Source organism: Misgurnus anguillicaudatus, chromosome 6, assembly GCF_027580225.2.
Source record: "Misgurnus anguillicaudatus chromosome 6, ASM2758022v2, whole genome shotgun sequence".
In the NCBI taxonomy this organism is placed as follows: Eukaryota; Metazoa; Chordata; class Actinopteri; order Cypriniformes; family Cobitidae; genus Misgurnus; species Misgurnus anguillicaudatus.
The window spans coordinates 19,921,821-19,936,334 of record NC_073342.2 but is presented as its reverse complement, the minus strand read 5'-3'; the positions used below and the strand labels follow the sequence as shown (position 1 = coordinate 19,936,334).

Here is a 14,514-nt window from a genome sequence, read left to right as displayed (position 1 = left end):
GCTATGAATAAAAAAAAATAATTAAAGGGATAGTTCACCCAAAAATGAAAATGCCGTCATCATTTTCTCATCATGTTGATAAACACAAAGAAAGATATTTTGAGTAATGTCCATTATCAAACCATTCATCAGCCCCATTTACTTCCATAGTACTATTTTTCCTACTGTGAATGGGGCTCATAATTGGTTTGGTTTCAAACACTCCTCAAAATATCTTCCTTTGTGGTCATCAGAACAAGAAAATTTATACAGGTTTGTTACAACATGAGGGTAAGTAAATAATGAAAGAATTTTAAAGGATTAGTCCATTTTCTTAAAAAAAGATCCAGATAATTTACTCACCACCATGTCATCCAAAATGTTGTTGTCTTTCTTTGTTCAGTCGAGAAGAAATTAAGTTTTTTGAGGAAAACCTTCCAGGATTTTTCTCATTTTAAAAGACTTTAATGGACCCCAACACTTAACAGTTTAAATGCAGTTTAAAATTGCAGTTTCAACGAAGTTTCAAACGACTCTAAGCGATCCCAAATGAGGCATAAGGGTTTTATCTAGCGAAACGATTGTCATTTTTGGCAAGAAAAATAAAAAATATGCACTTTTAAACCACAACTCCTCAACTTCCTCCGGTCCTGTGACCTCACGTAATTGCGTAATGACGTTGAAAGGTCACGTGTTACATAATATGACACGCACATTTGCGGACCATTTTGAACAATAAACTGACACAAAGACATTAATTAGTATCATTCCACATACAACAACATCGGAACAGCCTCTTTCTCCACACTTTTAAACACTGGGGCATAGTTTCGCATACGTCATTCGTGACCTCTTGACGTGATGATGTATTGCGTGAGGTCATGCTGGCACGTCACAGGACAGGAAGAAGACAAGAAGTTGTGGTTTAAAAGTGCATTTTTTTTATGGTTTCACTAGATAAGACCCTTATGCCTTGTTTCAGATTGTTTAGAGTCCTTTGAAACGGCAATTTTAAACTGCATTAAAACTAATAAGTGTTGGGGTCCATTAAAATGAGAAAAATCCTGGAATGTTTTCCTCAAAAAACATAATTTCTTCTCGACTGAGCAAAGAAAGATATCAACATTTTGGATAACATGGTGGCGAGTAAATTATCTGGATTTTTTTTTAAGAAAAAGGACTAATCGTTTAAGTTTTGGGAGAACTACCCCTGTAACTTTTGATTATAATGGTTCATAAGGAAGAGCTTGGGTCAGCATGTTTAGCCAGATGTAGAATGTGTAAACCAGCATTTAATAGATACTCACACATGCAAGAAATAACACATAAAATAAAGCATCACATCTTGGTTCAAGCACGTTTAAACCAGAATACAATCTATTCTCAGTTCTGGCCATTGTTTCAAAATGTCCTGTCTTATGATTTTCCTTTAAACCAGAGAACAAGTTAACAATTACAGCACAGTTATTATAGGGTCTTACAGAAATGCTGTTATGAACTATAGTGAGTGGTCAGAATAATGAATCCTTTTGTATTCATAATATTTTATTGAGACTTTTACAGCCAAACACCACAAAAGTCCCTTTCATGGCTGAAAGTGTGACATTATGGAAGTGGGTAAGTGCTATCCACAACTTGTAAGCAGCAGCAATTTAACATCATTTAACATTACATCTTGACAACAGTAACCTTACAAACATACAATTTCGTTCAAGTTATTCCTTAAAATAAACACTTGAGTTGTTTGTAAACACTTGATAAAGTTCAAGCTTTTTAACTACTTGAAAATTTAATCTTTCAAATCCCTTAAATGAACATTTTTAACTTTTACAAAGTTAAAAGGTATCCATATGATAATCACACGCTCTTTATAATAGTTTCATGTGCAATATTTTAGTTCTACAACCTGAGTTTCACTGTGTTCCCACAGTAATCTGGCAGTAATGAATGGTAACATGTCAAGTGTGGTGTGTAAAATATATTAAATAATGTTTAAATAACATACAAAATGAAATACAATTCACAGCCCTAAATATAAGGCTTTATGTTATATACTGCAATCCATCACAGATTCTGGCCAATACTGGTCCTGCATGTAGTGTTCCAGGGAGTCGTTGGGGTTTGAGGTATGGTCTATTGAATCTTGGGACAAGTCTTTTTCCCACTGGTCCTCCACCAGTTTGTACAAGTCCAATGTAGCACGAGCATCCTCTACGGAGCAGTGGCCCATTCTGCCAACCTGATAAACAAATAACCGTTTAGTGGCAAAAGCCTTTAAACATCAAACTTATTCTGTCCCCATGAAACAGAACAGAAATATCAAATATGCTATTTAAGATGATATAACGAGTATTACCTGTATGGTCCTACTAAGTAGCTTCTCAGCCAGTTTCTTCAAAGAGATGTTGCACCCATCACAGGCATCAAACAACTCATTTAGCAGGCTGCAGGAGCAGGTGTCTCTAACCATGTGTGTTGGGATGGAGATGTCCAGAACCTTAAGGTCATTATACAGGGAATGACCAATAATAATCTTGCCTTTCATGATGTCAAGGATCTAATGGAAATAACAAGTCACTTAGTAATGTTTACATTGAAACAAACATGCAAATACATGCTCTGAAGTAATCTTACCTCATTACGAGCATCCTCAAAAGGTAATGCTTGCGCTAAATGATGTTTCCTAATGCCACTCCATCTCGTGCGATAATTTGTGACTGGATGCTGAGGCAAAATATATTTGTCATAGACAACACGACCATAATAATCTACCATGCTGCAGCGTGCCACTTCACTACACTTGCCACCAGGCCCGGTGCCCACCATTTCACAGTCCATGGCTATTATGTTTAAATGGTCGATTCCCACACATGGTGAACTCCTGCCACTGGTGGATGGACTGATCCCTGATGAAAAGCCACTGTCAACCTCCCAGCTGTCATTGAGAAATAGTGCAGATTTAGCTTCTTCAGTCCTTTGTGGGTTATTTTTGGGCCTTTTGATTTGTAAATCATTTCCCTGTTCTAATAAAGACAAAACATCACTTGGTCTAGCACATTGCTCTTTATTTTCTAGAATATCATTTAATTTTCTTTTTTTCCCTCTTTGTTCACACGGAGTTTCCATGGCATGAGATTTCCTTTTGCTCTTTTTCCTCCGCTTACGTCCATTTGCTTGCTGGGAAATCATGGTTGTTTTTTTTGTTGGTCCTTTCCGAAATATTCTGATCTTCAACAGGGCTAATGAGGAGGTGTCTCCAGGGTAAAGCTGACATGACACTTTGTGAATTTACATCTGTCAATACAGAGAATACTTTTGTCAACACCCACATATATTAGATATGGCCAAATCAAGTCGCAAAACATTAAAATACTAAGTCTTTTTACTACAAGACAAACGTGACACGTGTGTTTCAGGCTTTTAAGTTAGCGGATACGCTTACAAGATCGATATTGACTTAATAATCCACAATACGTAAACAAACAAGATGAAATATGGCAAATAGAAATAATCTATAGATAATAGTTGCAATATGATCATTCAATAAAGCGACAAAGCACTGGCTAACCACACAGGCCACGAGACTAACGTTAGCACTTACATTTTCTTGCCACCGATTTCTTCGCATACAATATAAATACTGTAAATAATTACATTAGAGAACATTCTGACAAAATACGCTAAACAAAACATTTAAAGTCATCGTAGTATTTTAATAATTTCAAACAATAGTACAAACCTCTGCCAACACGTGGACCCGGTGAGCAGTAGCAGCAGCACTGAACATGCCGAGACATGACAAAAATTCGAAGATATGATTGGTCGACGCGTTTGAGCCGTATTGATGCTGATTGGTCAAAACAAATGCCAGCGCGCCAAACACGGATGTGCATTTAAGGGCAGTGACGTTTTTATTACGTCAGAGATGCCAGTGTAGCGTCTGAAGATGGATTTGTTTGAGGAAACAAGTTAATTTATCTGTTATTTATTGTTTTGTATTGGAGTTATTAGTTCACAGTTGAATTTCTTTTGTTTTTGACATTTAATTAATCGAAAATACGACAATTTTCCTCACTCGCATATGAAGACTCGCTTTTTTGCTGCTAAATAGCTAATAGCTTCAACACCGCGTGGAGTGGGCATGACTGTAAGCTGGCTAAAGGTAAATACATAAAATTCACGATTTGTTGTAACCCAGTCTGTCAATACATGGCAGCATTTTTTCATGAAATCAAAGACAACCGTGTCTCCACTAGATGGCCTCGTCCTACAAGCAGCAGCAAACCCCCTGTTAACTTGCACCGATTGGATGAACGTAGGGCAGGCCAACCTCCTGAAATCACTACAAATCCTTTTATCTGCCCAATCTGCCGCTTTCCTTACCATTATGCCCTCCCATTTCCTCTCCCCGTGCCTGTGAACCCACCATGAGTGGAGAGTGTAATCCAACTGGATTACAGTGTAAATTGGGTGATGGAGGATTGGGCTCTGTTAGTGAGTCTCAACGCAGGACACCATTGTAGTGACTGCACTGATCAGGGTTTCCTATTTGTGTGGATTGAATAAGTGTTTATTGTAACAGGGATTATTTCATAAAACCACACATTTTGCAGAGCATCTATCAGAAGTTAATGGAGTAGATCATAACACATTGATTGGATTGGATATAAAAAAGAAGACACGCTCAGAAAATTTATTGGATTACTTTGTTTATCTGTTTCATCCTGACTATGATGAGCATTGATTAGTTTACTTTGTCCAGGGAAAGTTTTTGGATGATCTAGAAGAACATGACTCTTCTGATGTGGCTAACCAGGCCTTCTGGACACTTTTGGATGTTCAATCTGTACAGCTGATGTGGACCTCTGAGTGGTCCAGGGAGAAATATGAAGCGATTTCAGACAGCATGAGGAAATATGCAAATGGAAGTCGGGATATATTTTTAGTAGGAATATTGGAGTAGTGGATACGGACTCTTGATAGTACCGATACGGCACTTAAGGATGGTCGTCAGCATCATGTGTTGCAGAAGATTTTCTTGGGTTATATTCCTCATGGTCTATGTAGGCTGGCTCTGTATCTCTACCCATGCTCAAATGAGGATTCCACCTGAAACGTAAGATTTACCTTTGAATTGCAGCAAACTGTTTGGTCTAAATCTCTCATACTTGATGATTTGTGAACAAACAGTACTACGGTATTACAATAACAGATTAGTAGTAGATACTGGTAATTAAAGGGACAGTTCACCCAAAAATTTTTATTCTGTCATCATTTTCTCACTTTCATGTTGTTACAGATCTAAATAAAAAATTTTGTTCTGATGAACACGAGTAAAGATATTTTCAGGAATGTTTGTAACCACACTGATCAGAAGCACCATTCACTTTTATAGTAGGAAAAAAGAATACTATGGAATTGAATAGGGCTCGTGAACGGTTTGGTTACAACATTCCTCAAAATATCTTCTGTGTTCATCAGAACAAAGAAATGTATAGAGGTTTGTAACAACATGAGAGTGAGTTTTCACTTTTTTGGCGTGATCTATCTCTTTAAAATGTATAACAAAAATAGGCACTAAAAGAAAATAGGGTTTTAAATAGTTTCCAGTGTGCAATTTGTTTTACTTTAAAACAAATGTTGGGTTATTTTTCAATCCAGCATTGGGTCAAAAGGTACGAACCCAATCCGCTAAGTAAAATGAACCCAGAAAATATTTATATTTGACCCAACAATGGGTTAAAAAAAATTTTTTTAGGTTGAAACATCCCAGCATAGGTAAAATTTGTCAACTACCACCAAACCTTGAAAGCTCACATAACACACACTGTTTCTGCATTTCTGATGTTAATCTGGAGTACCTATAGAGTAGTATGACATCCTTTATATCTCCAAAGAGTCTTTAGTTGAATCAGATTTATAAAAGAAAGATTAGCTTTACCGAATCTTTCCGATAACGTACAAAATAATGAAGAAGGAGGAGTTACTACTGCGGGAGGAGCGAGTACGAGTCATACAACACTGTTTAACTTATGATTCACTACATGTTTGTGTCGTTTATATAATATGCACGCGCCTATTTCCAACATAAGACAGAAGGCTTACTTACCGCATGCAACTCATGACCCGGTTGGGACTTTTCAATGAAATCCACCGCATCAAACACACACGAAAAAACTCCGCTGCTACCCCGGATAATAAACTATATCCATTGTTTCCATAAGGCTGGCTTTCTTCTCCTTACATCCACAAACACACTTCTGCTTTCGTGCCATTGTTGAGTTTTGAAATTAAACAAAGCTGTCCCGTGATGTGATGTTTGTAAGTTCTAGCGTCTCCCGCTGATTGACGGGTGGGGGGGGGGGGGGTTCCGGGGGAAAGTGCCCATAAAAAGAAGTGATACGTATAGAAACCCCTGAAACGTCAGCTGGACCCGTAATCGAAAAAATGTTCCGAAACTTGTACGAACCCTGAAGAAGTGCATTCGGCACAGAAATACTCTGTAACATGCCCAATTGCTTTTTTGACACTTTGTCTACGTTTAACATGAGGAAACGACTCAATAACTGTGTTAATAAGTCAAAATGCATGAAAGACCATTGAACCACCCCTTTAAAAACAAACTACAAACCTTTGATAAAATATTAATGTTGTTTCCATTGTGTAACTGCTATACAGTTTTTATGATGGTATTTAGCCAGTGGTTTGGTTACTGCCTTGGATATCTTCTGGGAAATAATTTGCACTTCGCTTAAGTCCATGCCTATTGGAATTTCAAATGAGGCAAGGAGAGAAATTGCATTGGAGAGTTGTGTGATCATTTTTAGTAAATCCCTGATCAACAGAGTTTGTCGAGGTGTAAAATGTATTTCTCTCGGGACTTGGAAGTCGTTCATAGCAGATGGCGGACACTTCTCGACATAAGCGGCAGTGAAATATTTTAAGGTGGAGACACATTTTGTGGATGTATTTGGTTTTTCCAACATTATTATAGTGAATAGAAACATGCATAATTTTCTCATCATCACATTTGAAAAGTAGGTCGTGGTGTTTAAAAAAAATAATAATGTGAGTCATAATGATGGTGGATTCTGATTGGCCCATACAAGACCCTAAAACCTAAAGTAGTGTAATTTGCAAGGAACACTTTCAACTATAAGGTTAATGTCCTGGCTTTAAGCAGATGAACTGATACCTCTGATAATGCCCTCTGGATAACAGCCAGAAACACAAGCTAGCTCACAGATGGTCATACGGGGTGTTAGCCATGTGCGGACAGGAACTTCATATGAGAGCCTGTGAGCCTTCCCCCGAGTCTTATCATCAACATTATTCACATGCATTATAATTTTACAGTTATGTCACGTACTGTGGCCTAGTTCACCATGTAACAACATAAAACATATTTCAAGCGTGCACAATATCTTACTTAGGAATATATGGTACATGTTTTATTCCTTTAGTATTGTTTTTTAGTATGTGTATTGTTTGTTTTATTTTACATAACTAATTAAATTAAGAATTGATTTTGATTCCCTATATATTTCCCTTCCCTAGCCACTTGTAATTGTGTCATAATCCGCAATGTTGCCAAGCCATTAACCTAATTCCTTACTTCCTCGCGATCCAAGACTCTCTCAAGTCAACAGAGATGCTTTCACACTGACAACCTAATGGAGAGGTCACTTCTCCATGCATCAGAAGTGCTGACAAGAGGCTTTCGAGAGAGTTGTCTTGTCTCAAATTTATAAGAATAACCAAAATGCTTTATGTTTCCACTTTTTCGAATAGAGGATGACAGGGAAGTTTTACTATATAGACCATTTATTTAAGTTTGTTTGCTAAATTTACAGTCACTTACATTCTGGCTGTGCTTGGACTGTGCTTCAATGCAGGATTTGCTCTTTGTCGAAATCCACAATTAAAGGACAAGTTCGGTCTTTTACACTTAAAGCCCTGTTTTCAGATTGTTTATGATGAAATAGAACGGTTTGACTGAAATTTGGACATATGATGCTGCCCCGAGAATTTTTGGGTGTATGTTGTATCACCTCCCACCTCTACAATGGCTGCATAGGTGCACTGGAACAATCCTTCCTAAAATGCATTAAACTTTCGTTTACAAAGACGTAAAACTCTCCGAGTGGTCAGGGGAGTTCACTGATATGCTCACCAAAAATCGCTGCAAAAGATGCTTTCCAACAGGTTTTATCGTTATTTTATGAACAACTCCATTGACTTTTATTGGATATTAGATGTGCTGTGAGGTATGGTATTACTCCGCGCCGGGAACGTTGTTTGTATTCTTGCAATTGGCAAAGGCGGATTATCGCACCAACTGGGCTGGAGTGTCTATTATTCAAGCTCTCAGCGGAAGAATGTCAGGTGTGAGGTGTTTGGAAAAATAGGTCCACAAGTTTACAACGAATGCTAAAACACCTGTTGGAAAGCATCTTTTGCAGCGATTTTTGTGTAGGTGAGTTTCATGTCTTTGTAAACGAAAGTTTTTTGCATTTTAGGAAGGATTGTTCCAGTGCACCTATACAGCCATTGTAGAGGTGGGGGGTGACACAACAAACAACCTGAAAATTCTTGGGCCAGCATCATATGTCCAAATTTCAGTCAAAACTGTCTATTTCATCATAACCAATCTGAAAACAGGGCTTTAAGTGTAAAATACCAAACTTGTCCTTTAATGTTTAGAGATCAATAGATTACTTGGAATCATATCAAGTCATTAGGGGCCATCTCCATGACTATTATGTATATTTGCATCATACTTATTTGGTTTGTGTAACACAAAAGATGGTAGGCAGGATTGTTAGGGACTGACAGTTGCCATTCACTTCCATTGAACAGAGCAGTGTTAATATTCGTTTCATGCATGGAAGAAAAAAGTCATAGGGGTTTGCCCAGCAAGCAATAGCCGCATTTCCCCGTCTAGGTTAACTATAGACCCGATATACTTTGGCAATGAGTAACCCACTTCTAGCCAATTAGATGTTTGATATCCATCATGTAAGTAAACTCAGCACAGCAGTGATTACAAGGTGTTTGGTTTTATTTATTTATTTATAGTTAGACCCAAATTTTGCCTTGTTTTAGACGTTTTGACTGTGCTAGGATGGCTAATAGATGTCTTTGAATTGCTAAATTGCTTGCTGGGTAATGAGTGAGTAAATTATCACAATAATTTATTCATGGCTGTGCTATTCCTATGTTTACCATTTTTTAGTACAGTAGATTTGCTTTGTTTGCCGTTTGCGCAGCTACCCGCTTAATTCAGTAGCGACTACATAACTTTTCAAGCAGATTGTTTGTATTTCAGGGTTCAAAAATGGGCCAATACTCTTTCAGAGCAAATAAATGCCATTGCGTCAAAATATTCTGGAGCTGCTCTCTTACAAAAGGTAAACATGCACATACGTATCATCTTGTTCTGCTAGGAAAACTTGACATGTATTCACAAAGAGCAATGCTTGTGCTGTAAAAGTCCTCTTGGTTTGTGCAGAAACTCAAAGACGTCGAGCCCATTATTAAAATTGAGGAGTTGGATGGAGCACGGCTGGTTCTGGACTTTTCCGATGAAATCGAGAGAATGCTGGGAAGCAAGATGAAATCTGTAAAGGTCAATATGAAATGTATATTTTCAAGCAACTTTGCATACGCTATTGAAATTTTATTAAGTATAATATTGTTTTTCTGTTTGTACTCAGAGGCTTGCAGACACAGCTGAGGATGCCGATTTGTATCACGAGTTCAATGCATCATTAAAGGTAACAAACTAAAACACATTTTGGCCTTGTTACCACAGTCACCTTTCACTTGCTCACTGGAGGTCATATGAATTACTGTCACAAGTGTGTATACATATGGGTAAACAAATGTGTTGTATTAGAAAATTGTACTGTGTCTTAAAAACAGTATGTATTGTTTTGACCTGACTGGATATGGTACATTTAACTTAGCTGAAATACAAAGCTATATAGGTCAATTTTAGGATAGGACAGGATTTAGGTGAGATACAAATACAAATTTGGCCTATTGCTACAAATATACCCATGCGACTTATGACTGTTTTTTGGGCCCATGGTTACATATTATTTACACTGCATTGTCTGAAAATATTGTATGGTAAGTATTTTGTGCTATATGCTTTTGTCAGTTTGACTATTACAATTCGTTATTGGTGAATACTATGGACGAAGAGGGAAATTTCATCGAGCTTGGAGGTGAATTTCCACTGGAGGAGAATGAGCATTTCAACAAGCTTCCCGTTAACACTTTAATGAGCGCCATCCAGGTTCCGACCAATGTCTACAACAAAGGTATGATTGCAATGAAATACGCCATACAAGAGCTATTTGGATGATATTCAAATTAATAATCTACATAATCTACAACTGTTTAATAGAGAATCTCCATGATTATTGCAATTTTCTGTACAAAATGTTTGAGTCAGCAACGTCATGTATCCAATTTTGATTGATCTTGAACACTTGAGATGTATTCATCGTTATTGCACATACATTTTAATGACCATAAAAATATTCATACATCAGGCCGCAGGAATTTCTAACACACTTTCTGTCATTCCTGCTAATTCCAGCTCCAGAGATTCTTAATGGAGTGTATATGTCCGAGGCCTTGAATGACGTGTTCATAAGTAACTTTCAGAAGGATCCAACGCTCACGTGGCAATATTTCGGCAGCTCAACAGGGTTCTTCAGACTTTATCCAGGCATGATAACATTCTGCTTTCATAATTTAGCATAGCTTGTTCCTGCAACGTCAATGTAAACTACAGCTAGACTACAGTGTTAAGAGTCAGTTTTGCTTGTCTTATCATTACTTAGGAATAAAATGGACCCCCGATTCAAATGGCGTTGTTTCGTTCGACTGCAGAAACAGAAACTGGTGAGACCAACAAGCTTCTTGACTTGAACAGAAATAGTCATACAAATACATAAAGTACACAATGTAACATTTCCGTGAGAAATTGCTGATTTTGGTATGACATTGTATTTAGATAAATGTATAGTGGATTTTTGCATGCATCTATATTCAACAAAGTCCCTGATGCAATGTGCAATGCAGGATTATCTGTGTGGATGCCACCCAAATGTCTGCTTGTGGTAGCACAGCCAGTTAGGCCCTGATCCCACTAAAAGACTTTAATCTCATTCTTAAGTGGTTAGCAGCTCATCCGCCAGGTTAGTAGGACTGACGTAGCCTACATACGCGACTGCTTATTTGGTAGTAAATTATTTTTATAAATCGGGATAAACACATCAGTACGAAAATGACATGACTAAAAAACAACCTGTTGGGTTTTCATTTACCTATGCTGTTTATATATATATATATATATATATATATTTGGCCAGTTTTGCCTTTATTAAACAGTGAGGCTAGGAGAGGACAGGAAAGTACAGGGAGGAGAGGGGGGTATGGGATCGGCAAATGACCAAGAGCGGGTAATCGAGCACCACATGTCGGAGCCCTGCCCACTACACCATCGGCTCCGACATGCTGGGTTGTTTTATCCCAAAATGCTAGGTCTAATATAAAGGGTTAACTTGTTAACCAGTGTCCCTTTTTGTCCCAACACTGGTTTAAAAATAACCCAGCATTTTTATAGTGAAGTGACTTTGTGTGACCCACCTTTCCAGTTTGAAGACCCCTAAGACTAACATAAAACCTATGTCTTAACAAGCATTTAACATTTGTAGCTAGCAGTTAATTTTTTATTGCAGTAAGATTTAATTTAGCCTGTCCCTAGTGGTCCCAAACCAGAAAAAAATCCTCCCTTCTTCTGTTGAAGGTATATCCAGGCTGCCACCTCTCCTAAGGATATCGTCATCGTGGTTGATGTCAGTGGCAGTATGAAGGGTCTGAAAATGACCATTGCCAAACACACCATTAACACTATCCTGGACACTCTTGGCGAAAATGACTTTGTCAATATTATTGCAGTAAGAGCATTCTTTGATTTTCATGTATTATCACTTTTGTTATTTTGCATATTAAAATACAATGTCGCCATTATGTATGCCTTCTTCTTAGTACAGCGATTATGTCCGCTATGTGGAGCCCTGTTTTAAAGGAACATTGGTGCAGGCAGACTTGGACAATCGCGAGGTAAGTCGATTATCCACTTTACCTGATCCTGAGGAACTAAGCCAATGACTCCAATTACCCAAGCAAGATACCTGTTCACTGCCATACCCCCAAATGCACTCATGTAAACCTCGTACACATTTTTTTAAAAACAATATATATTTTTTTCAGATTATTCTACTTGTTGCACTTGTTGTACTATAGTTTGCTGTTGTTCTAAACCGATAGTTCCTCCCAAAACTTGGTTTAAAGGAAAACACCACAGTTTTTATATATATATATTTTACTAATATTTTACTATGTTCTTACCTCAACTTAGACAAATTAATAAGTAGCTATCTTTTTTCAATGCGTGCACTTAATCTTTGTACAGCGCGTCGTGAATGTGTTAGCATTTAGCCTAGCCCCATTCATTCCTTAGGATCCAAACAGGGATGAATTTAGAAGCCACCAAACACTTCCATGTTTTCCCTATTTAAAGACTGTTACATGAGTAGTTACACGAGTAAGTATGGTGGCACAAAATAAAACGTGGCGATTTTTTAAGCGGGTAAAAAATAAGAACTATATTGAATGGCGGAAGAGCACTTAGTTTCAGCAATTCAATTCAATTTTATTTATATAGCGCTTTTCACAATTGTTAATTGTTGCAAAGCAGCTTAACATGAGTAAAGGTAGGGGAGAACACAGAAAATCAGTAGATAATATAAGAAGTAGAATATTGCGGCTAAGGATAAACCGTACAAGCGAGCGTAGTAATAATGTAACATATACAGTAAAGTGCTTAAGTTAAGCCAAAGTTGGCTGACTTTCCCAGGGACGAAAAAACCCCCTTGGAGCACTTTGACCTCGGCACGCAGTAACATAATCACTCCTGAGTACTCCTGACTACAGCACTCCGCCAAGGTCGAAGTGCTGCAAACTAAGTGTACACATTGAAAAAAGACAGGTATGTATCAATTCGTCTAAGTTGAGGCAAGAACACAGCAAAACATTGAAAAACGGTGGAGCCTTCCTTTAAGCCAAAGGTACTGTATGGGATTTTTAGCAGGATCTAGCAGTGAGATTGCGAATTGCACCCAACCTCAATTTGGAAATGCAATGAGAAGCTACGGTAGCTGTCACAGGACAAACATGTCGTCGTCAATGTACTGTAGAGACAAAACGCACTCTGTAGAACAGTTTGTCCATTTAGGGCTACTGTTAAAACATAGCGGCGACTTCCATGTAAGGGCACCCGCTGTGTATGTAGATAAAAACGGGCCTATTTACTACGGTAATAAAAACAATACAGTTCGTTATGTAAGGTTTTTATATACCACTAATAATATAGTTATGTATAGTATATTGCATTTATGTCAAGATATTATTCTAAAAGTTACACATTGCACCTTTAACAAAAACAAACAGCAATGTTTTAATAGTATCACAGTGTTTACAGTTAAAGCAAATTTATGGTGCAAATAACTTAATTATATTGCATTTTTACCCAAACTGAGCTTTTTCTGTGACACTAGTCCCATCCTCTTTCTGTTGTTGCTTTTAGTCATGTTATAACCTAGTGTGTGAGTGATCTGATGTGCTTATTTGTTTGTTATATATCAGAGAGCAAGTAGGGACGTACTCTAATCTCTGGAATTACAGTCAGATACGGAATTACAGCGCGATTGGATACTGAACCCATTGTACGTTGCAAATATTTTTATTTTGTGTCACTCATGTGAGTTAAAAAAACAGTTTCTTGTTGACCCATCTGTTTGACTTGGATTTAAAGAATATAAAGCATGTACCGGGGCTTAAAATGCTGATGCATCAGCTGAGCTGGTAATGATATTGAACGTCACCCAACATCTGCTCGAGCTGCTGATACAGATCCTCCAAGAAATACCCTGGATGACAGCAACATAAGATCCTAACCTTATCCAATGTTTTTCCATTTTTGCTGTTACAATACACACACTACTATATCACATTTGATTTCAATGTTGTTTGAAATGTTTCACCCTACTCTTACTTTGCTTTCAGCATTTCAAACTGCTTATAGATGAACTTCAAGTGAAGGGAGAAGCAACCGTCAAAAAAGCCATGAAGGAGTCTTTCCGCATCCTTGCTGACGTTAGTATCATTCCCAAAATTGGTATAATCGGATACACATACATATTCAAACATATGCGTACAGTGCCAGCCGTCAGCATGCTTCCTCGGTTTCTTTTCCTGTCTCCTGTAGGCCAGAGCAAATGGTCAGGGCAGTCTATGCAACCAAGCAATTATGTTGATCACAGATGGAGCCATGGAGGATTTCCAATCTGTGTTTGAAGAGTTCAACTGGCCTGACAGGAAGGTAACACACAATCTGCTCGCTTTGTAAATGGAATGGAACTTACATTTACTTAATATACAGAGATTATTACACAC

The 14,514-nt window shown here is 37.7% G+C and overlaps 2 protein-coding genes across 6 annotated transcripts in view; one reads left to right on the top strand and one right to left on the bottom strand.

Annotated features, from left to right (window-relative positions):
• Positions 1 to 1,506: 1,506 nt before the first annotated feature.
• Positions 1,507 to 3,269, bottom strand: isg20 (interferon stimulated exonuclease gene). Its single transcript, XM_073868698.1, is given in 4 exon segments — positions 1,507 to 2,218; positions 2,336 to 2,536; positions 2,614 to 3,196; positions 3,198 to 3,269. Coding segments are annotated over 4 exon segments (1,032 nt in total). The 5' UTR covers positions 3,254 to 3,269; the 3' UTR covers positions 1,507 to 2,026.
• Positions 3,270 to 3,884: 615 nt separating this feature from the next.
• cacna2d4b (calcium channel, voltage-dependent, alpha 2/delta subunit 4b) overlaps positions 3,885 to 14,514 on the top strand; it is a 30,387-nt gene continuing 19,757 nt past the window's right edge. For 4 of the 5 annotated variants that reach the window (XM_073868694.1, XM_073868693.1, XM_073868695.1 and 1 more), the window contains exons 1-11: positions 4,652 to 5,095; positions 9,308 to 9,389; positions 9,491 to 9,607; positions 9,696 to 9,755; positions 10,145 to 10,307; positions 10,589 to 10,720; positions 10,836 to 10,896; positions 11,804 to 11,954; positions 12,046 to 12,120; positions 14,125 to 14,214; positions 14,327 to 14,440. In XM_073868694.1, the coding sequence (XP_073724795.1) occupies positions 4,983 to 5,095; positions 9,308 to 9,389; positions 9,491 to 9,607; positions 9,696 to 9,755; positions 10,145 to 10,307; positions 10,589 to 10,720; positions 10,836 to 10,896; positions 11,804 to 11,954; positions 12,046 to 12,120; positions 14,125 to 14,214; positions 14,327 to 14,440 (1,158 nt within the window). In that variant the 5' untranslated portion in view covers positions 4,652 to 4,982. Of the gene's footprint in view, positions 4,142 to 4,651; positions 5,096 to 9,307; positions 9,390 to 9,490; positions 9,608 to 9,695; positions 9,756 to 10,144; positions 10,308 to 10,588; positions 10,721 to 10,835; positions 10,897 to 11,803; positions 11,955 to 12,045; positions 12,121 to 14,124; positions 14,215 to 14,326; positions 14,441 to 14,514 lie in introns of those variants that run through there. The other variant, XM_073868696.1, reaches the window with a different exon arrangement.